The sequence below is a fragment of the Phoca vitulina genome, unplaced genomic scaffold (genome assembly GCF_004348235.1).
Source record: "Phoca vitulina isolate PV1807 unplaced genomic scaffold, GSC_HSeal_1.0 scaffold11, whole genome shotgun sequence".
NCBI classification, from domain to species: domain Eukaryota; kingdom Metazoa; phylum Chordata; class Mammalia; order Carnivora; family Phocidae; genus Phoca; species Phoca vitulina.
The window spans coordinates 31041641-31065510 of record NW_022589714.1 but is presented as its reverse complement, the minus strand read 5'-3'; the positions used below and the strand labels follow the sequence as shown (position 1 = coordinate 31065510).

Sequence of the window (23870 nt, the reverse complement as noted above, 5' to 3'; positions counted from 1 at the left end):
TATTTACTAATATAATAGCAATCTTCTACTTTGAGCTCTTAGCTGTATAATGTTGTCATTTGCCCCCTTTTGTTAGCATCAGTGGAACAATTCAAACAGAATGACTAACTCTATCAACCATAAATCTAAGCAAGTATAAAGCTATTTTAATCAACCATACATAAATTTTTCCCTGGTGTATTAATAAATACCTTAACCTCCCGAAGGTTCATGCATTCCTCCCAGGAATAAAACTTTCTTTTCATTCTAAAAGAGAACAAAGAAACAAATAGCATGCTTATTCCCAGTAACAGGCTAAACTTTCTTGTTTAAAAATGTTCTCATTCTGGGCAGGTTGTGGCGGGGGGAGGTGGAAAAACAAAAAACCCAAAACACTAAAAAACCCAAAAACCCCAAACCCAAAACAAACAAAAAAATATGTTTTCATTCTGAATCTAATGAATAGTGCTGAAAGCTGGTTTCAATTTCTACCAAATATTATACTATCCAAAACATTCATTTTAAAATCTGGCAGTGCGATCAATCCTACATCACAAAATTTCCCAGCAGAGACGGTGCAAGGCAGTGCAAGGAGACCTCTCCAGCTGTCTTGCTCCATCTTTAATTGGCTAACCTTGTCCTGCAGGCTAATCCCTCAGGCTTATTTGATCTAGACTAGAGCTCTCCAACAGAATTTTCTGTATTGATGGGAATGCTCCGTGCTGTCCAGTATGGTAGCCATGAGACTACACAAATCTGGGTAGTGAATACTTGGAATATGGCTAGCATAACATAGGAACTCAATTTTTAAGAAAATTCACATTTAAATGCCCTATGGTTACTTGCCACCCTGTTGGACAACACAGTTCTAGACCCTCTGGTGCAGGGGCTGGCAAACTATGGCCCACGGGCCAACTCTACCCCACCATCTCTTTCTGCGCAGCCCATAAGCTAAGAACGACGGTTGTATTTTTAAATAGTTGGGGAAAACACATCAAAAGAAGCATGAGATCTCATGACGTGTAATAATTTTATGAAACTCAAATTTCAGTTTCTGTAAAGAGTTTTATTGGAATACAACCACACTCATTCATTTATACATGGCCTATAGCTGCCTTTACACAATCGCAGAACCGCGTTGGGGCAGGACCATGTGGCCTGCACAGCCTGAAATATTTACTGTGTGGCTCTGTACGGAAGAAGTTTGCCAACCCTGGCCTACAGCCTGAGGGGAGAGAAAGACAACCCTATGGGCTAACCAGAGACCAAGTTTCAAGATTCTATCTTACATCACACTGCAATCACATGGTCTCATTGGGCTCTTCCAGTGGCCCTGGGTTAATAGATGGGACAAGGGAGGAAATGAAGACACAGAGAAGTCATGTGATTTCCCCCAAGGTCTCCCTGCTGGCTAATAAGAGGCCAGCTTCCATCTCTCTACCTCACTCTCACACTCTGTCGCCAATGTCACACTGTCTGCTGGTGGAGTTCATGCCCCAAATATTCTTTAGCCCCTCCTGTGTGTGGCAGGGGCTTTGTCAGGCACTAGGGATACAACGGTGAGAGGGGCATCCCTTGTGGACCTGACATCGCAGCAGGAAGGCAGGCAATTCATCATCACTTTCTGTGCTGAGTGCTGGGAAGGAAAGGCACAGGACACGGTGAGAGCAGACCCCACAGTGACCTAATTTAGTCTGGGGTATCAGGAAGCACTTCTGGAATGAGGTGATAGTTCAATTAAGACCTGAAGGATCAGTAGAATTTAGCCCCTGGAGGTAGGAGGCAGGGAATATCAATGTGAAGACTAGGGGCAGAAAGGGATTTGGTGGGTTCAAGAAGCTGAAAGGCCAGAGTGGCGGGAATGACGTCGGCAGGGGGGTAGTGACAGGAGATCAGACTGAAGAAAACAGGGAGCGGCCAAGTGATGCAGCAAGTTGTAGGTCACATTAATAATTGGAGGCTTGATCCTAAAATTGATAGGACGATATTACAAAATGCTATAGTTTGGGTTCCTCTGAAAGCAGAGCCTGAGGCAAGGACCCGGGTGCAGGCAGTTTATTTGGGAGGTGATTCCAGGAAGCCAGGGCAAGGAGCAGGGAAAATGGGAAGAGAGACATGGAAAACCCATTAAAGTGTATGTTACTGAGCTGATACCCAGGTGTGCAACTGGGGCTCAGTCCTGCTGGGGGCCTTCTATTGGCCCATGTGGAGAGTGCCCTGATTGAGAGTCTCCCATGTGCTTTTTTTTGGGGGGGGGCTGCTGGTAGTGGGTGGGCATAGAACTATACACCACAGCACACTGAAGTCAGGTGGGACAAGGTGATGAGATAGGGCAGCAGGGACACAGTGTTTGGTGCAAATGATTTTAGACAACTAGATTCATGTGTTTAAAGTAATCCCTTCATACTGGAATGGCGAGGGGTAGAATGGAAGCCAGGAACCCTACAGAGGAGATTATTCTAGTGGTAGAGGTGGTAAATGATAATGGGTTGAATGGGAGGTTAGCAGGGAGAATCCAGAGAAGTAGGTGGATCAGATAAATATACAGTAGTTGGAATCTATGGGTCTAGGTGGCCAATGCTGGGCATACAGAGGGAGGTCAGGAGGATGTGCAGGTTTTGAAGGGATGGTAGTGTCATTCATAAGATAGGGAACACTGAAGGAAAAACAGGTTTGGGGCAAGAGAGGGAAAATGTTGGATAAAAGCTCAGTTTGGGATATAATGAGTCTGAAGTGTCTACAGGGCATCCAAATGGAGATGTTGAGAAAGTGACTGGATATAGATGGGTATAGCAGGCAGGCCCTAAAATGGTCCCTGAAGACTCCCACCTCCTGGTATTCAGAGCCTGGGGTAACACCTCTCCTTCAATGACTTGCTTCTAAGCAATGGAATACAGCAGTGTGAGAGGAGGTCACTTCTGGGATTAGTTTACAAAAGCAAAAAGATGTGACTTCCACCTTGGTAGAAGCCTCTCTCATGGCTTTCATGGTCCCCACATCTTGAAGCAAGGCGCCATGTTGTGAGCTGCTCTTTGGAGAGGCCCACATGGCAAAGGACTGAGGACAGCTTCTAGCCAACAGCCAGGAGGGACCTGAGGCCCTCAGTGCAACCACGAGGGAGGTATGGAATGCTGCCCGCAATCACGTGAGTGAGCCTGGAAGTGGATCCTTTCCCAGTCCAGCCTTGAGCGAAGACCCCAGCACTGGCCAACACCTTGACTGCAGCCTCACGAGACCCTAAAGTAAAGAATTCACCTAAACCATGCCCAGACTCCTGACTCACAGAGATAATAAGAGATAATAAATGTGTGTAGTTTTAAACCACGAATTCTTGGGGTAAATGGTTACGCAGCAACAGATAACTAACATAGTGGACTCAGACTGCAAAGGGCAAGTGGAGTGGGGAGATGAAGATAGTGGTCCCCAGACCACCACATGTGTAAATGACCCAAATTAAGTCACTTAACTTCTCAGAGTTTCAGTTTCCTTTCCAATAAAATGTTTCTAAACCTGCTCGTTACTATGTCACAATAGGATAAGACACCTTGAAAACGTACTAGTGCAATAAACAAATCTAAAGTAGAAATGTGTTTAAGACCTCTGCCATGAACATTCCAGAGCCAACAGTCACCTAGCCCACAGAAATCATTGTCTAAGTCTTTCCTCCATGCCTCCCACCCACCCCCCTTTAGAAATTTTTCAATGATGAGACATGCAGAGGGTAGAGTTAAAACAATGTTGACAATGTGTAGTTGAGGATGAACTGATGTGAGTGAAGAATAAAACTTACTTTTTAATGGCAATCAGTTCCCCAGATTCAATGCTTCGTCCCAGTAGGACGGAACCATAGGTTCCATCCCCGAGTTGCTTGATCGTTGTGTATCTATTCATGGTGTGCCCGCTCAGGCCGGACACTCATCTCAGGGCCGAGGCGGTGCAGTCCTGCAGAGGCGGCAGGCCTCCCCGGAGTGTAACCAGATTTTTCGATGGCAGCACCAGCACAAGGTATTCAATAGAACGTGACTATCTCCCAAATACATATTTTCAAAGATCAGTCTTCTGCCTGTAGAGAAAAATGACAGACAAGGGTAACTGCTAATGTGCATTTTAAGTTTGTGTATTTTTATTGTCTAAATCAGGGGTCAGCAAATGAAAACCAACCTCCCCCCGCCCACCCGCCACCTGTTGTTATAAATAAAGTTTTATTGGAACACGGTCATGGCCGCTCATTTGCATATTGTCTACAGATGTATTCACACACAAGAGCAGAATTCAGTAGTTGTGACAGACTATATGGCTTATAAAATCTAAAATATTTATGATCTGGGTCTTTATGGAAGAAGTTTGCCAACCTCTGGCCTAAATAATGCTCTCTTAAATTTTTATAAGATGAGAGATACCATTCTTGGAAAGTGAATTTGTCACTGACTCAGAAATGGATCAGTTGTAATCCAATGCTTTCTGCTGACCAGCCACGGAGGGCAAACACTGCATGAAAACTAAGGTCGACAAAACTGCTGAGCTACAAAAATCTGTACTAAATATACTGTGTTCTGTGTAATTCTGCTACGATTTACAATGTAACAAAACCAAGAAATGTTAAAATTAAAGTTCTCCTGATACAGAATTTACATGTGCCAAAGGAACTATTTGTGGGTAGGCATCAACAGTATTATTTTTACGACTAGACATACAGAAGCTAAACAAAGAACAACTAATTTCTTTTTTTACTTATTTTTTATTTATTTTTTAAGATTTTATTTATTTTTTGACAGAGAGAGACAGCGAGAGAGGGAACACAAGCAGGGGGAGTGGGGGAGGGAGAAGCAGGCTTCCCGCTGGGCAGGGAGCCCGACGTAGGGCTCAATCCCAGGACCCTGGGATCATGACCTGAGCTGAAGGCAGACGCTTAACGACTGAGCCACCCACGTGCCCAGAACAACTAATTTCTTAAGGTCTGTATGTAGGATGTGCCCTTTTAAAAGTCATTCAGTTGTGTTTTCTTTAATAACAAATCATTGGGTTTGTAATTTATAAAATTAAGTCATTCAATCTACCTATAATAAAGAAAATGTAGTAATAACTTAAGTGATTGCAATGCTTTTATGTAAACATTAATAAAATATAAATACTAAAATAAAAATAAAAGTTTTTTTTTTAAATGTAAGCTCTACGCCCAACATGGAGCTTGAACTCACGACCCTGACACCAAGAGTTGTCACATGCTCTACCAAATGAGCCAGCCAGGCACCCTGAGGGAAATATGGCTGTCAAACTAATTATGTGAAAAATCAAAAGACCAGAAAATACTGATTAGAAGTATGTGACATTCTGCAACTAAATCCAGTCCACACAGCTTCTCCTTCCAAAAGAATTCCAATCAATAAATGTAGAAGGAAAGAGGGAAATAAAAAATTCACTGTTAGACAAATACCACAGTAAGATTTGTTGCAGACAACAGTCACTGATGGATGCATATATGAGTGGATGAAAGGTTGAGGAGAAACAGGATATTTACATAGTTTCAAAGTATCTCTAAGATACTTATTAACTTCAAAGGGAAAGATGGTAACTCCATAGGGAAAAATCCAGCAGAAACTTCCTTACCCAAGTGATCAAATTCAATGTCACCATTAATAAAACTTATGACATCATGAACTTGGATATGATGCTCTGAGAAGGGCACATCCCTTCCGTGGTATTATCAAAAATGCAGATTTTTGATTAATCATAAGAAAACCTCAGACTAACCCAAAATGAAGGACATTCTATAAACGACAAATAGTCTCCAATAGTGTCAAGATCATAATAGGCAAGGACAGGCTTAGGAACTGTCACTGATTGGAGGCAATTAAAGAGACAGCTAAGTGCAATGTGGGATCCTGAATAGGACCCTGGAACAGAAAAAAGACATTAGTGGAAAAGTTGGTGAAATCTGAATCAGGTCTATAGTTCAGTTAATAGCACTGTACCAATGCAAATTTCCCAGTTTTGATCATTGTTCTATGGTTATAGAACTTGTTAATATTAGGGGAAGCTGGGTGAAGGATTTCTAGGAATTCTCTGTATGGTTTTCTGTAACTCTTCTGGAAGTCTAAAATTAGTTTGGAATTAAAAAATAAATCCAGGGGCACCTGGCTGGCTCACTCAATAGAGCATGTGACTCTTTTTTTTTTTTTTTTTTTTTAAAGATTTATTTATTTATTTGACAGAGAGAGCACAAGCAGAGGGAACAGCAGAGGGAGAGGGAGAAGCAGGCTGAGCAGGGAGCCCGATGTGGGGCTCGATCCCAAGACCCTGGGATCATGACCTGAGCCGAAGGCAGCCGCTTAACCAACTGAGCCACCCAGGCGCCCCGAACATGTGACTCTTGATCTCAGAGTTCTAAGTTCGAGCCCTACCTTGGGGTAGAGATTACTTAAAAAATTTTTTTTAAATAAAATCTTAAAAAAATAAATCCAGTCATAATCTACTAAATGGGAGAAGATATTTGCAAATGATGTATCTGATAAGGGGTTACTATCCAATACATATATGAACTTATACAACTCAATACTAAAGAAACTAAAAATGGGCAGAGGACCTGAATAGACATTCTTCCAAAGAAGACATACAGATGGCCAACAGACACATGAAAAGATGCTCAACATCTCTCATCATCAGGAAAATGTAAATCAAAACCACCACCAAGATATCACCTCACACCTTTCAGAATGGCTAACATAAAAAATGCAAGAAACAACAAGTGTTGGCGAAGATTTGGAGAAAAAGGAATACTCATGCACTGTTGGTGGGAATGCAAACTGGTGCAGCCACTGTGGAAAACAGCATGGAGAGTCCTCAAAAAATTAAAAATAGAATTACTATCTGATTCAGTAATTGTACTACTGGGTATTTATCCAAAGAAAACAAAAACACGAATTCAAAAACATATGCACCCTTATGTTTACTGCAGCATTATTTAGAATAGCCAATATATGGAAGCAGCCAAGGGTCTGTTGATAGAAGGATGGATAAAGATGTGCTATATATACACAATGGAATACTACTCAGCCATCAAAAAGAATGAAATCTTGCCATTTGCAACAACATGGATGGACCCAGAGAGTATAGTGCTAAGTGAAAGAAGTCAGTCAGAGAAAGACAAATACCATGTGATTTCACTCATATGTGGAATTTAAGAAACAAAACAAAACAAAAAGAGACCAAAAACCAGACTCTTAAATATAAAGAACTGTGGTTGCCAGAGGGGAGGTGGGTGGGGGGATGGGTGAAAAAAATCCAGTCTATGTTCTTGCGAAGGTTGTGTGGGTCTTTGGGAAACTTTAAATGTAAAGGTTATGTCTGCTTTCATCACACTCTATCATATAACTGGAGAGCTTTCAGAGATCAAATTTCCCCCACCCCAAACTCATTCCCCTCCCCCAGAGCTATTTTAAGGCCTCTGATTAAAGGAGCATTTTCCTTCCTCTTGAAGGATGACAGGATCAAACACCCTGCAACTTCCTACAGCAGCTCTTTACAGTGATATATCCCACTGCTGATTAATAAATACTTAAAAAGCAACTCCTATGCAACAGATCGTATGTTCAACCCTGCGGATGCAAAGAATATAAAATATTGTTCCTTTTTTCAGAGATCTTAGGGTCTCATGGCAGGGGGATGAGGGTGGTGGGTGGGCCCAGATATGTACTCATGAACATGCACTAAGATATATCAAGTATGCTTAGGTTTCAGGTACAGGACATGGGAGAGGTTAAAGAGAAAGTCCCCTGGCTTCCAGCTGGGGCAATTCCATCTGGGCTGAGGATGGGCATAAGCAAAGTCTTCACAAAAGATGGAGCTTGAGAGAACAAGAAAAGTAGGTGTTTTGTAAGGGAAGATGTTCTAGCAGTCCAAGGAGCAGAAACAAAGGCACAGGGGCTTCAACATGGGAGGGAGGGAAAGGTGGGGAGCTTGGAACTGGAGAGAGAGAACCCCAGAGTTCTGTTTGTGGAGGGCCTCACAAGGATTCTGAAAAACGTAGGCTTCGACTGAATCCTGTACCAAAGGAGACAAAAGTGCTGCAAAGGACATCATTGGGCCAATGGAAAGGATTGGAATATAGATGGTAGATTAGGTAAAAGTATCGCATCTGTATTACATTTACTGAAGCTGGTATCTGTCTTGTGGTCTGTAAGAGCACAGTCTTATTTTTAGAAAATACACCCTGAAGGATTTATAAGAAAAAGACCATGATGTATGCAATTTATTCTCAACTGGGTAGAACAAAAAGATTGTGTGTGTGTGCGCGTGGTGGGGGGGGGGGATGGTGTGAGTGTAGACAGAGAGGGAACAAATGGGGTAAAATATATATTTTTTTTTTTAGATTTTTTTTATTTATTTATTTGACAGAGAGAGAATGAGAGAGAAAGCACATGAGAGGGGGGAGGGTCAGAGGGAGAAGCAGACTCCCCGCCGAGCAGGGAGCCCAATGCGGGACTCGATCCAGGGACTCCAGGATCATGACCTGAGCCGAAGGCAGTCGCTTAACCAACTGAGCCACCCAGGCGCCCCAAATGGGGTAAAATATTAACAATAGGTAAATTTGGGTAAAGGTATATGGGTGTTCTTTGTACTATTCTTGCAAGTTTTCTGTATGTTTGAAATTATTCTACATTAGAAGTTTAAGAAGTTCTCCCCAAAATGGTAGAGGAAGGGAATCTAAAAAGATACGTGTCGCAAACATTTTATTTCAGCTTAAAACATACAAGTGTAGATTTATTCAATAAAATCTAATATTAGAACATTATCATATATCATGGCTGTGTCTCAATATGACACAGAAAGAGTACTTGAACCACAACATAAGCAATTTTTGACTCTGCGTTTGTTTTCCCTTTTTTCTTCTTTTTCCTATTTACCTCCATATATTTTTTTATTTTAAAAGATTTTATTTATTTATTTGACATAAATAAATAAGATAGTAGTTTTGGTAGTTAATGTCTCTTGAGAGAGAGCACAAGCAGGGGGAGGGACAGAGGATGAGGGAGAAGCAAGCTTCCTACTGAGCAGGGAGCCCGACATTGGGCTCAATCCCAGGACCTCAGGACCCCAGGATCCCAGGACCCCAGGACCACAACCTGAGCCAAAGGCAGATGCTTAACCAACTGAACCCCCCTGGCGTCCCAAGGTTTTTTTTTTTTTAACTTAAGAATAACATGATCAGATTTGCATTTTGTAATCCAGTTAATTAGAATATTTTTCTTAATGTCCAACTAAAACTTGCCTGTTCTAATTTAAGCTAATTTCTTCATGCTTTGTTTTTTTTTTTTTTTAAGATTTTATTTATTTATTTGAGAGAGAGAATGAGATACAGAGAGCATGAGAGGGGGGAGGGTCAGAGGGAGAAGCAGACTCCCTGCTGAGCAGGGAGCCCGATGTGGGACTCGATCCCGGGACTCCAGGATCATGACCCGAGCCGAAGGCAGTCGCTTAACCAACTGAGCCACCCAGGCGCCCCATCTTCATGCTTTGTTTTGATGCAAATATAAACTATCCCACAAAAATGTGTGTACATGAAATTAGTAATCAAAAGTGTGTCTCTCAGCCTTCTGCTTTAGTTACGCAACCTTTCCTCATAGGACCTTTTTCCACTCCTTTAATTATCTTTGGCATTCATCTATGAATCCTCACACATTTCTCCATCCTCTTGATGAGCTGTGGTGACCAACCTTAATAATGATGTACATTTCAGTAGCATGTGGGCTCTCCCCCACGTTTTTTTTTTTTGCAACAGCATTATACTCCTGATTCATATCTATAAATTATTAATCGTAGAAGCCTTTCTTTGGTAGTTAATGTCCCACTACTTCCTCATCCAATTAAATTGTATAATTGGGACAATGCTTCTAGATTATCATCAAGAAAGCCATTTGTGAAAGAATTAAGAACTTCAGTGAAGTCAAGATAGAGTGAGTCATTCATTTAACACACAGTCGCCCTCACAACTTCTCCTTGTTACAGTTTGTCATACTATCATAGAACAAAATTCAATTACTCTAGCAACATCTGACTCTTACCATGCCATGATAGCTGCTTTTTAATCTTAACGTTATTTCAGGTAATTTCATAGTGATTGTACAATGGATCAAACTAGTGTCTCTTTGGGCACTGATGTCAGGTTGACAGTGTACAATTTTACTGAACCTTTGCTAAGATGCTAAGCATTATGCAAGTCTTTGGGGGCACACTATGAGTAAGGTAAGGATCCTTCCTTAAATAACTCACAACTGACACGATCATGAAAAATGTAGAAAGTACTATGAGAACATGGTAGAGAGAACAACCAACTCTTGGGTGGAGGCAGGGATCTGACAACCCTTCAGAGAAGAGGCAGTACTGAGGTTTTGAAGAATGAGCAAGGTTTTATTGTACAGAAAAGGGAGAGAAAGGAATTATAGATGGAGGAAATTATGTGCCAAAGGTTGGTGGTACAGGACCTTGGCAAATGCCCAGTGGTTCCATCCCTGGCTGAACATTAGAATCACCTTTTAACAAATACTGATGCCCAGGCCCCACCTCTAACGGTCAGGTCAGGGGTAGGGAATGAGTTTCAGTAGTTAAGAGAGCTCTTCAGGTGACTCTAATTGCAAACCAGGCTGTGAAGAAGGGGACTAAGGCATAAAGACCACTAGGGCAGTAAGGAAATGGCAGGAAATGCCTAGAAAGTCAGGATGGGGCCCAGCTGTGAAGGGGTTCTATTTGTCATGGAGGAGTTTGGTCTTACTGTACAGAGAGGAGCTCTCCAGGGCTTTTAAGCAGGGAAATGGCACAAGGAAGGTCCCTTTGGAGACCACCCAGATGTTAGGATAGAGAGACTAGAGGCAGAGAGACTAGTTTAGAGGGCTTGCAGTAGTCCACGTGATACATGTTGAAGGCCTGAACAAAGGGCCTGGACTGGATGACTCTCAGATACGGGAGACACAGATTTGGAATATGGAATGTGTGTGCCTATGTTACTTGGACAAGGTGTGGAGATGATAGGTTCTGTTTTCAAAGGTGTAGGATTTGAGGTATGTACAAAACCCCTCATTGGAGATGCTCAGATGCTCAGTAGACAGCTACGAGTAGTTCTAAGGTTGTTTATTTTATTTTTTCCAAAGATAATGCCTGATTGGAGCTCTTATTAGGAACACAGCATTCAGACAAGGTTGATACATTGCACGACTCTGGTCATTTCAACTTTGGGTGACAAATTTCAAGAGAGACACTAGAGAAATAATGAAGGGCCTAAATAAAAGCACAAGAACAGTAGTTGAAGAAAGAATACTTGAAGTAAGAGACTTGGGGAGCCACGATCTTTGTTTCAAGTGTACAAAGGGGCGTAAGAGAGAAGAAGTAGTTGCACTATGTCTGGATCCAGAGAACAGGACCGTGACCACTGTCTGAGCTTGCTAGTCTGTACTCTAGTGAATTATTTCCCATACTAAAAAATGCAGTGGTATTATTCAAATTAGCATTACACAAGAAGCATCAGTCCACCCACAGTCAGTTCTGAGTACATCCCAGCAGGAAGTGGTTAAATACATTTGAGTTCAGTATTTTCAGTTGTTCACCATTTTTGTGGTGGCCCAAATATGATGACTCATGTCATAATCTGAAACTGAACAAAACCTCACTGCTGCTCTGGGAAAACAACAGGGCAATGGACAATGCACTAGAAAAAAGAAGGGTGAGGCAGCGGATGCCTTTGCTGATCTACCCAATAGCAATGCTGCCCTTCTTGCTTAATTTTCAAAACCCTGATTTTATTCAGGATCCAACATAATCAGGGAAGGCAGCCACCTACCACAGCCCCAGGGCATGAACTCTGGTCAGTCTAAGCCAAGCAAAGCATTTCCACTTGCCACTGAAATTTGTGTAGGAATGGGACTATGGCTCTCATTCATAAGATGGAAAGGAAAGTGAGCTGGTAAGGGAAAGAGAAAGGCTTCTGAGAAGAAATCTCCTCCCTGATAAAGACAGCTGACAAAGAGGTTGCCCTATGTTTCTGCCTTAAACATGGTTGCATAAACCTGTAATATTTAGGGCTGAGACAGCCTTCTAGTGACTATGAGAAATCAACTCGAAACATCAGAATCCTGTCTGCTGAGAATGGATGAAAAGAAAGAAAGAGGCTGAGTCTGTGATGACAGCATTGCACTGATGCATGATCTCTGAAAATATCAGCTGTAGATTTCTCGTTATATGACCTAATTAAAGGTCTTTGTTGCTGAAGCCAATGTTAGATATTCCATTGAGTACAGCTGAAAGCTTCTGATGGCCGTTGGCATTCCTTGGCCCTGGCCACATGGCTCCAGTCTCTGCCTCTGTGGTCCCATGGCCTTCTCTTCTGGGTGGTCTCAAATCTCCCTCTGCTTCTCTCTTGTAAGAACCTGTATTTGCATTTAGGGCCCACCCAGATAATCGAAGGGACCCTCCTCACCTCAAATCCCTTAATTTAATCACATCTGCAGTCTATTTTGCCATACAAGGTAACATTCACAGGTTCCAGGGACCTGCTATCTTTGGGGGATATTATTTAGCCTACTACTCTCCAACATAAGTCCCAAAGCCTTTCAGACAATCATCTGAATCATGGAGCAATGCTTTTCATTCACTCAAAGTTGAATGTTTTAGGAATGGAATCAGAAGTCTGTGCTTACGTACCCAATGAACAAGGGCATTCCTCTCTGAAATAGAGAGAGGATTTCTCTCTAATTTTGCACAGTGGACAAGACTTCACAATTCTGGCTGAAATCCCTGAATATATGACATTAGCATATGGAGATTCCACATGGTGTGGACCAGGGGTTGCAAACCAGCAGCCTGAGAACTGAATTCAGAGGTATACTTTCAGTCTATATTTAAAAATAGGAACTCTCCTATAAAAATGACATTTGGGGCTTCTCTGGAAAAACTGAAGAGCTAATAACAAGAGCTCCTTAGCCTTCCACGGTAATAAAAAGCCAGAGAAACGTCACCATCTTTTAAGACTGGGCAAGGGTCCCCAGGCTCATCACAGTCCCCATCCTGCCTGTTGTCCCTAAAATGGATACCACATGGGTTGCCAATATTTTTAGTTGTCATTTATTTTTGTACCTTCACACCACTTGTTTTACTGGAAGAAAAATATTTCTCGGGGCGCCTGGGTGGCTCAGTCGTTGGACGTCTGCCTTCGGCTCAAGGTCATGATCCCAGGGTCCTGAGATCGAGCCCCACACCAGGCTCCCTGCTCGGTGAGTCTGCTTCTCCCTCTCCCTCTGCCTGCTGCTCCCCTTGCTTGTGTTCTCTCTCTCATTCTCTCTCTGTATCAAATAAATACATAAAATCTTTAAAAAAAAAAAAAAAAGAATGAAAAAGAAAAATATTTCTCTGTTCCTGGACCTCCATCAAAAGTGACAAAGCAAAAGCCTGAAAAACTCCTCCTGTTTGGAGAAAAACTGGAGAAGAAAAAGGGTGCTTTTTAAAAAAAAAAAGAGAGAGAGAGAAGAGCAATTCCTTTGCTGTTTCACAAGCACATACCCAGCTTCTCTGAATCTTCTACATTTCTTCCTCTCCCTTTGATAGCACTTGAATTCACAGCTCATGGTACAGACTGCCTGAGAAGGCAACAGGATGCAGCAGCCCATCCTTTCTTGGGAATTAGCTAACCAGCCAATGGGCAGTACTCTAAATACTGCTCTGACTCCAAGAATTAACTTGGATAAAGCACTCACCAGAATTAATCCACACTTAGCCTCCTAATACATCAAATAAGCCAAAAGGATAGTAATGATAATAATTTAAATACTTGGTATGTGTACAGTACTACTACAAGTGCTTTGCATATATTAACCCGTTCAATTCTCAACACTCCACCGGGAGGCACTATTATTATTATCCCTATTTTACAGATAAGGAAACGGAGGCACAAGCAACTTGTCCACAGTACTGTGATCACCAACCCGCCTCCCCCCAATTTTCTAGATAAGGAAACTGAGACACAAGTGACGTGCCCAAGGTTATATAACTAATAGGTGATAGAACTGAGATAGGAACCCAGGCTGACTGCACCAAACTCAAAAGAAAGGTTGCAAAAGATCCAAAGATCATGAAATCTTTTGAGGATTTGAGAATGAGAGGAACTGGAAGTACTTTGTAGCTCAAAGTCCAAATATGGAAACCAGTGAGGTGGCCATGCTCTAGCTGGCCCCATTCTGCAATCAAACATCAGGGAACCCAGCAGGGACCTCCCCAGCACTGACTGTCTACAATGGAGGCAAACTGAATACAGACAAAGAGGGACTGGGTTCCAGTTTCAACTCAAATGCATCGTCACATAGACTGAGCTCACAGGCTTGTTAACTGCTTTTAAATAGCAAATGATGTAGTGATGTTTGAATGCCTTCACCTGTCCTGCGGTATGATCACCAGCTCCTTGATTTATGGTGGTTTTTTTTTCCAAAGGAAAAGTTTTTATTTTTATTTTTTTTTTAAATTTTTTTTTTTTAAGTAATTTGTACACTAAACCTGGGACTTGAACTCAAGACCCCAAGATCAAGAGTTAGATGCTCCACTAACTGAGCCAGCCAGGCGCCCCCTCATTGGGTTTTTAACACTGGGTATGGGGAGTCAGCCTTTGCTTTTATCATGGGACCCACCCAGGATGGAAACCCTGACCACCCACGCCCTCACCACTCTTGGGCAAAGACTGTTGTTGGGATCACTTAGTGCTCTTTTTAAAGATGCTCTTTTTAACTCAAACAGAATATTTTTCTGTGACTCTGTCACATATTGTAGATTGCCCCAAACCATTGTTCTGGCAAAAACTGAGATGCTCTTGACACACCCATTTTTTTGCAACACATCCAGTCTTTTGATGAACACTAAACAGAAGTTTTTTTTTCCCATAATGCTACTTGATGCGGGCCCAATATGTTCTGGGTCCAATTTCTTGGCTTTCCTTTACAGAATACATAGCAGAGTATATAGAGAGAATGGGATATAAAATATACATCATTTGTAAAACAGCAGTTTGATCACTTAAATCAGTCCTCTCAGGATTTGCTCGCTCTCATCCAGATCACATGGGTAGGGCCACAGGCACCGACCCCTGTGACTCGGAGTACCTCTTGGTCCTTGGGTCTACTTTCTGCGCCGTCGGGACATTGGGCTTGATGAAGTGAGGTGGTTTCCCACTCTAGTGGTCCCTGATTCTGTGACTCTGTGTCAGGACTCAAGTTAGTTTTATCTAAGAAAAAAAATGGACCAGTGTTTCCACTTTTCCCGTCACACGCACAAAAGCTAGCAAAGGGAAGGTAGTGGCCCAGAGCGACCCTGTACGCTACATGACATCTCTCTGTTAGAGGGGGGACAGTGCCCCACTGACTCAGCCAGGCCCCCAGGTCAGAATCAACTCCTGCCCTTCCCTTAGTCCAGCTCAAACATCACCTCGAGAGCCTCCCGTCCCACAAGAGGCATAGCTAACAGCTCTCTCCCTCAGCCACCACAGCACCCTGTCCCCACCTCACTGCCAGCCCTTCTCTGGGGTCAGGGACACGCAGGCCTGCCCTCGGCATCGGCGGGGACACTCACGGCGCTTCCTTCATCTCTGTGCCCTCACACCTTACATTCCACTTGCAAATAGTAGGTACTCCTTGTTCGAATGGTCAAAATTTGAATTTTAGTCTTTTGCTATTTACATCCTGTACCACCCTTGGTAAGTATCTCCCAACACAGTGCTATTTCCTTGCGTGCGAAGTAATGATCATCAAATCGTTTGACCTGACCAGAAATGCTCTGAAATTCTAAAATGGAAGAACAGTAAATCCCATAGGAAGGCTGACGCAGCAGGCCGCCGGGGCCCTCCTACCCCAACACTAGAATTACTGTGTCTCAGGGAATCACAGAAAGGCACCCTCAATGTCATCAGCTCAGGACTTTGGACTTTGGACGAGGCTGTACTCAACCAACAAAGACATATAGCTTTCTTTCGCTTACAGAGTTCCGGCAAATCTTTGAAACAAATGTCATGGTTTCTCCGGCTAGGTGGCATTGGGGAAACCTTCCTGCGATCCGCCCCAATTCCCTCCCTTCGGCTTCAATCCTCAGCAGAGGCAAAGAACATCTGCTCCTGGCCAGCAGCTCATACCAGCTACCCTGCTCATTCACAGCCTGCAAAACAGGCTGGGAACCGTAGTCCATTCTTCAGTCTGAAACTTGGACCGTCATTGAATAAATGTGACAATTACTAATTTTTTAAAGAGAGAACACAAAACTGTACACAAACTTGGTGTTGTCTGGGAATTGCGGCTCACTGGCCCTGCTAAAATCGGACCCTTCTGAGCAGCTTTTCTCCCTCAGCCTTAATCGTGTTACACTGAAACTTATCTGTCCTCCTAAGAAAGCTGAATTATGTGCAAAATCATTAAATGGCCCTTCTCATGGCACTTCAGAGTTCCATTTTACTTTATCCTGCAGGTAACTACGCATCGTATTCTGGGTCCAAATGTGTCATAACTTTACAAGAGTTAAGTTAATACTGTTAATTTACTTTAAAAGGGTACTAAAAATAGTACCATCTCTGTTTATATTTTCCTCTCTGGGGCCTAATCTTTCTGCCCATATTCATTTCAGCAAAAATGTCTTCTAAGTATTTTACCTCTTGGATTAGCGCTTTTTTCTGCATTGGGGACAGCAGCTCGAAGCTAGAAGGCCAAAGGAACCTTCTTTATGTGGAATCTGCTTTGCTTTTACCTCGGCAAAGGCATGCATTAAAGATGCTTTTGGCTATTGCATCAGCTGGAGTGAGGGGAGAAGAAAATTAGCTAGCTGTTCCCCAGAACGTGTTCCACGCCTCTCTCTCTCCCTCTCCTCCTTCAACCCCACTTCTGAGCAAAGAACTCCTCGTGCAGCAGGGTCCTTAATACCACGACTTCCCACTGCTTCTCCTACAGTACCGAAGGGCGCTCTGGCCCTGAACCTGAACCAAAAAAATCTTAAGTCACTTGTAGATTATTTCTAAATGAGGGCACGTCACTATAGGTGGCTCACGGGGACTGTGAGGAGCTGAAGTTAGTGTGTAAGGCTGAAGAGCGAGAGGAAGAATAACTTACCCTGACTTGTGTGAAACCGTGGATGAGCTTGGGGACAGTCCGTCCCCAAGCTTCACAAAGAAGGCTGTCGAGGATGGCAACAGTCAGGCCCGGCGGCCTGCCTGAGTACCACCTCATGACTGAAGGGTGGGCAGGGCAGGGTGAGGTGAAGATGAGGGGAGTGAATGAGAACATACCATCTGTCTCAAGGGCTGTGCAAATCTTGTAACTCTGGAGCTGATCTCACTCAATGGAAGGTGCTTCACTATCATACACAACGAACAAGTCAATAAAACATATCAAAGAGGGAAAGGCTTAATATAAAAATAAAATAGGGCAGGGGTCAGCAAGCGTCTTCTGTGAAGAGCTAGTAAATATTTTCGGCTTTGAGGGCTATGTCTCCTATCACAGCTACTCAATTCCACCAACGCAGCACCAAAGCACTCATAGACAGTAGGTAAACGAATGGGCTGTGTTCCTATACAGTCTATTTAAAAAAACAGGCAGCAGGCAGAATATGCCTACAAAGCACAACTTGTCTACCCCTGAAACAGAGGAAATCTGCACAGAAATAAACATTTTAGCCCTCTCCATATAAGCCTTGTGTACCATGGGGTTATAGAGGTTATGGGGTTATACAAACTAGGTTTCTCCTGAGAATATAAATGCCTTGAGGGCAGAATTTTTATTAAGTTCATAACTCTATTCCCAGCACCTAGACGTGGACGTGGCATGCAGTTGGCACAAAATAGCTGCTCACAATAAACATTCGTTGAATGAATAAATTAATGAATGAGCACATTATGGGTCTGTAAAGGGTAATTTTCACTACTGATGACTTTCCTGTACCACCAACCGCATTCCCACTGCCATCCCATCCCCTTGTGCCTCCCTTCTTTGCAAGACTGAATGATTATATGGGGGCCAGGACACAAAAATTATGAAGCCTTCTACGAATTTTTACACAAATGTACAAAAACATTTGTGTGGTTTTTTTAAAAATTTTTTAAAAGATTTTATTTATTTATTCATGAGAGACAGAGAGAGAGGCAGAGGGAGAAGCAGGCTCCCCAAGGAGCAGGGAGCCCGATGTGGGGCTCAATCCCAGGATCCCGGGATCATGACCTGAGCCGAAGGCAGATGCTTAACCATCTGAGTCACGCAGGCGCCCCAAACATTTGTTTTTTTAACAGCTAAGATAACATGAAGGAACACGTACGTATCTTTTTTCTCACTCAGTTTTTTCCAAGTTAAATCACTCTTTAATAAATTTACTTTCAGAGCAAAGGCAACATCCAAGAGGCCAAAACCATTGTTATCTTCTGGGAACTACAAGTTCATGCAGATAGTACTTTCGTGATATTGTCCAATATGTGGTTGGACATTACACCATAATACTTTACCTTTGGCTCTGGGACATTATCTTCCATAGTAACCACGAGGGCAGTCACTTGTTATCAGCACTTTATCACAGGTCATATTACACCTACAGGAAGGTAAAATACGACTCACATTGATCTTTCTTTCCTCACAAATATGGGGCTCCCACAAGTTCTTGGCCGTCACTGTCCATTTATCAAGTGGCTACAGCCCTGGGCAAGGTAGAAAAAGTACCAAAGGAAATGTGAGGCACTACTGTGGCCCTTCCATTTTATTTATTTATTTTATTTTTTTAAATTGACAGAGAGAGACACAGCGAGAGAGGGAACACAAGCAGGGGGAGTGGGAGAGTTCTGGAGAAGCAGGCTTCCCGCGGAGCAGGGAGCCTGATGCGGGGCTCGATCCCAGGACCCTGGGACCACGACCTGAGCCGAAGGCAGATGCTAAACGACTGAGCCACCCAGGCGCCCCGTGGCCCTTCCATTTTAAAAAATTGAGTTAAGATGACAAACTTAAAATTCCAGAAAAATTTAAAGTAATATAGAGCCCAATATTAATCAGTATAGATTGAATGCTAACTAAGTTCAATGGGACCTAAATTCAACATACAGCATATATAGCAGATGTAGCATAAGGCTGAGGAAACTTTAGACTACAGAATTAGATTTTTTTTTTCCTATAAGGGACTTTAATGATGATCTGATACCTTCACTTTACGGATGAGATCAGAGACCCAATTAATATGAATAGAATCTTTGTTATCTTCAGAGTAGCATATTTCTTTTTAAAGATTTTATTTATTTATTTGACAGAGACACTGCGAGAGAGGGGACACAAGCAGGGGGAGTGGGAGAGGGAGAAGCAGGCTTCCCGCAGAGCAGGGAGCCCGATGCGGGGCTCGATGCGGGGCTCGATCCCAGGACCCTGGAATCATGACCTGAGGGCAGATGCTTAACGACTGAGCCACGCAGGCGCCCCAGGAATGGAAGCTTTCCACTTGGATTAAGTATTTCCCTAGGACCGGCTGAATAGTAGTATGTTCCGAACGTCACACAGCCCCTCACTAGGAGCAGACGGTGAGTGTGAATGTCCACATCAACTTTCCTTACCATCTTGGGAAGACCTGTGTTGCTTCTTTTACTTCTTTGGCTGCGAGTAAAGACATCTCTGATTTCTTCCTGCCATAACACTCAGCACTGTAATGCAATTTGCCCCACAAAATGACTTGCTTTACCAAGTTGCTTTTATGAGGTAATTTTCCAGAACACATGTGTATGGATAACAACATCAGAGCTGTTTTGGGGTAAGCGAAGTCACAACCTAGGATATGGTTGCATCCTAACCCCCAAAGAACATGTGTGTATGTGTGTAAATCATCAAGCGTACACCTCTGCGCATTCCCCCAGCCACACGCACTGAGGTCGGCAGAGAGGAGATCTCTAGTCCTCCAGTTGTACGCCCCCCTCAGGACGCTGTGGTTTGGCTAAGACTGCCAATGAGAGAATTCGAGTTAAGTGGGACGCTCCTCACAGGCTGACAGATCAGCATACACAGAAGGGTCACTGTACCCAGAATTTTTCCAAGAAAGCACCAGGCAAGGAGTCCTGCCATAAATACAGACACTCACACATACCCCACAAGTAGAAAAACAGAAGGGCTAGGTACAACTCCAACTCAGCAGGATCCTGCAAAACAAAAGGGAGGAGCTTTCTGCGAGAGAAGCCGTGAGAGAAACACACACACACACACACACACACACACACACACACACCCCACACACAACTAGAAGGCAGTAGCATTCCTGGCAAGGTTCAGATGGAAAAACAGCAACAGATCCCAGAAGCAGAGCTGTAGCCAGGAATAACCTCGGCTCAAGCCATGTTAAGTAAGGGCAGGATAACACTCACGGAGGATTCGCTGCACGGTTGCCCTGTCCTCTGGGCCTCCAGGCTGAGCCATGACTTGTAGTAGACTACAAGTCAGTCAACAAATACCTACCAAATATGTCCTAAATGTTCAGGCCTCTTTGAGTCACTGAGTCACTGCGGAGGGATGAGCAGATTTTAGTCAGGCGTACGTCAGGCCCTGTGGAGGCACTGTCGACCACCTTCACACCACCACCTGCTGGGGGAGGCATTTCCCCTCTTTCCAAATGCTAGGGGAAGGCCACAGGAGTAATAAGTGGAGTCAGGCCCTGACCGCAATTCTGCCTGACTCCAAAGCCCAAGACACCACATTACCAGCCTAAACTATGGCTTCTACCCTGAAGAGGCTTAAAATAACCTAAACCAATTAGAGATCAATACAGCCAATATAATGAAGGATTAACAAACAAGTACCTTAAGACTTTAAAGAAAGAGAGGGCGCCTGGGTGGCTCAGTTGGTTAAGCGACTGCCTTCGGCTCAGGTCATGATCCTGGAGTCCCGGGATCGAGTCCCTCATCGGGCTCCCTGCTCGGCAGGGAGTCTGCTTCTCCCTATGACCCTCCCCCTCTCATGCTCTCTCTCTCTCTCTCTCATTCTCTCTCTCAAATAAATAAATAAAATCTTAAAAAAAAAATAAAGAAAGACAAGAGAGGGGCACCTGGCTGGCTCAGTCTGGAGAGTGTGGGAATCTTGATCTCAGGGTCATGAAAAAAGATACCACCTTGGGCGTAGAGATAACTTTAAAAAAAAAAAGAGCTTAAAAAAATAAAGAAAGAGAAGAGAAATGAGTAGCTAGAGAAGACATTAGGGAAGAAGGAGCGTGTGGGCTCCTTCTCAAGAGGATGGGTAAGATTTGCCCGGGAGAGTGGGGTGAAGGAGGGAGTTTCTAGGGGAGCAATGTGGGCAGTGGCACTGCAGTGGGAATGAGCCTGGCCCCGTTAGCAGGACAGCAAGACCAAACCGCATAGAGCACGGGGATGTACGCTGAGCTGAAAATAGGATTTAGATAGGAGGGGTGAGGCCTGATTACGAACGCCTTGAAAAACCAGGCAAATTATTTTAGACCTGAGATAGTGAATGGAGAGGAACCAGGTTGAAAGGCAAGGAGAGAGTCGAGGAAGTGATAGTTTAGAAAAATTAGACGGACAACAAATGCTGAAGAGAACAGAAAGGGGAGCGTCTCGTTCATTCATCCATTCATTCATTCAGCAAACAGATACTGAGGACTTAATTAAGAGCCAGGCTTGGGTGGCCAGCTGAGTCTGCTCCAGTCTGCAGGAGAGGCAGGGTGAGGTTCTGGATTAGAATATGGAGGGAGGGATCTGTATAAATCACATTTCAAAGGTCTTGGTGACTCACTGATACAGAGAATGAAGGAAATGAAGGAAAAGATGGTTAAAGATAATTCCAAAGGTTCAAGACTGACATGACTTTCCACCTTTACTGGGAACCTCAAAAGGCACTGAGAAGAAAACAATGAAAGTATAAAAAGAGCTTTGATGGTGTTGCACAGTCAACAAAACCCCCGAAGACCTGTTCTTTATCCTGGGAGCTCGTTTACACGTAGTCTGTAGGTAAGAAACTTCAGTGAGAAAAACCACTTCTGTGTGACTAAATGCTGAGTTCCCTTGGCAAGGAGCACAGACCTCTGTCTACTCAGACAGGCTCCATCAATCCTCCAACACATCCCTCCATCATCTAAAACTAAACCGATCTCACTAAGAAACGGGGCTGCCCACTCCTGCCCAGCCAACAGCTTTGACTTTGGAGAAGGGGCAAGGCAAAGTGGACAGGGGGGAAACAGAAAGTAGGCAGGGTCACATAGGGGGCTGGACCTTAGGGAGGGGGCAGTGGTACAGGGTATCATTTTAAATAGGGGATTCCAGCACTGCTCTCATTTCTACACCCACTTCCTAGTGTATTACAATTACTGGTCCTCAGATAGATAGGAAGGCCTTAAAGAATCTTTACCAAATAAAAAAAAAAAAAGGATTCTTTACCAAATTGCAGCGCTTTGTCCAGAAACGATTTCAAATGTGCGTATCTATGCATACATTAACTCCCAGTACAGCTAGCATATGGCTGAGACACAAATTTTTCTTAATAATTTATATGTTGACTACACAAATTTTAAGCTCGTTTTAATTTTACATTCAGCAACAGTACAGTTCACTATTGGGGCACATCCTGAAAGCCTACTCACTGGAAAAATGCAAGAAATGAAGAGTGTAGCTATCAAACTTCTATTGCTACAAAGAGTGCTCTGGGCCAAAAAAAACCACACAAGTCCCAATGCCTTGGGGAAATCTAGACTTGCATGCAAAATTCAAGGCAGTATTCTCTCAGCATAGCCCAGATTTAGCAAAAGCAGATCTTTACTTAATTATAAGTAGAAATGAATACTCTTTTCTGCAGAATGATGCCTTCAACTACTTTTATATTTAAAAGTAAAAGTAAAAGCCCTCAATGTCAGTGTCCAAGTCAGACTTGAAAAGGCACATTACGAAAGAAACGGCTGCTCTGGAAAAATCCTTCAACATCCCTCTCATAACATCTACTCAGATTAGTAAGAAGAAATCAGAGCAGAAAGAAACCCAGTGAAAAATGGTTGCACATAAATGTGGGAGGATTCCTGCTAAGACCCCATGTGGGACAGCCACAGGCCTAGTCAGGAAAATTCCAAGAACAAGTGCTCCACATGCTACTAAAGGGGCTTCAAACCCGGCAAGGGTCTTTCCCCTCTCTAACACCGAAAGGTAAACACCCATTAAAATCTTCCAGACTCCGAGCAACCCGGAGTTTCCATGCCAAGAGGGAGAGAGAGCCACATGACCGTGGAGAGAAACTACAGCCCATTAGCCTCTCCCTCTCCTTGCAGCCCCTCGCGGGGGCCCCGGGAGGGATCCCTCCGCAGCTCCAGTCCTTCACCCCCAGTGACAGGTCGCCCAGCAGAAGCCCCTAAATCCCTGGCCCCACTTACTGGCGTTGCGAACCCAGGCGGGGGCCCGCCCCTGCGGTGAGCGCAGCTCCTCGGCGACTGGGGCGCAGCGGCCCGCAGGGGAACTGGGGATGGGGGCGATCCCTGCTAGGACAGACCGAGCGGTCCGTGCAGGGACGCCCGGGAGGTCCGGCGAGTCGCACGGGCCGCGCGGCGCATGGTGGAGCAGCAGGAACCCGGCCGCTCTCCAGCCTCCGGCAGAAAAACAAACAAAAGGCAGGGAGGCTTCTAGCGGGGACGACCGGCCGCTTTCCCTGGGAAAAGTTACCCTGCAGCTCCCCTCGCTGGCCCAGCGCGTCCCTGCACCGCGTCCAGGCCGCCCGGGGGCGCCGAGCCGCGGCGCTGCGCTCCCCGCCGGGGCGGACCGAGCCCAGGGATCCCTGCGGCCCGCTGACCGCCCGTGCGCCCCCCAGCTCCACACGCACGTCTTTTTTGCAGGTCGGCTGCATCAGGTATCAAGATTTAGAAATGGAGGCGGTGCACCCATGTTC

General features: G+C 44.1%; 1 protein-coding gene across 2 annotated transcripts in view; it reads right to left on the bottom strand.

Moving 5' to 3' along the window:
- CILK1 (ciliogenesis associated kinase 1) overlaps positions 1-23641 on the bottom strand; it is a 55787-nt gene extending 32146 nt beyond the window's left edge. The window contains exons 1-3 of one of the 2 annotated variants that reach the window (XM_032409650.1): positions 23362-23641; positions 3770-4042; positions 192-246 (exon numbers count right to left, since the gene is read on the bottom strand). In XM_032409650.1, coding sequence (XP_032265541.1) covers positions 192-246; positions 3770-3870 — 156 coding nt within the window. In that variant the 5' untranslated portion in view covers positions 3871-4042; positions 23362-23641. Of the gene's footprint in view, positions 1-191; positions 247-3769; positions 4043-18478; positions 18504-23361 lie in introns of those variants that run through there. The other variant, XM_032409651.1, reaches the window with a different exon arrangement.
- Between the last annotated feature and the right edge of the window lie 229 nt (positions 23642-23870).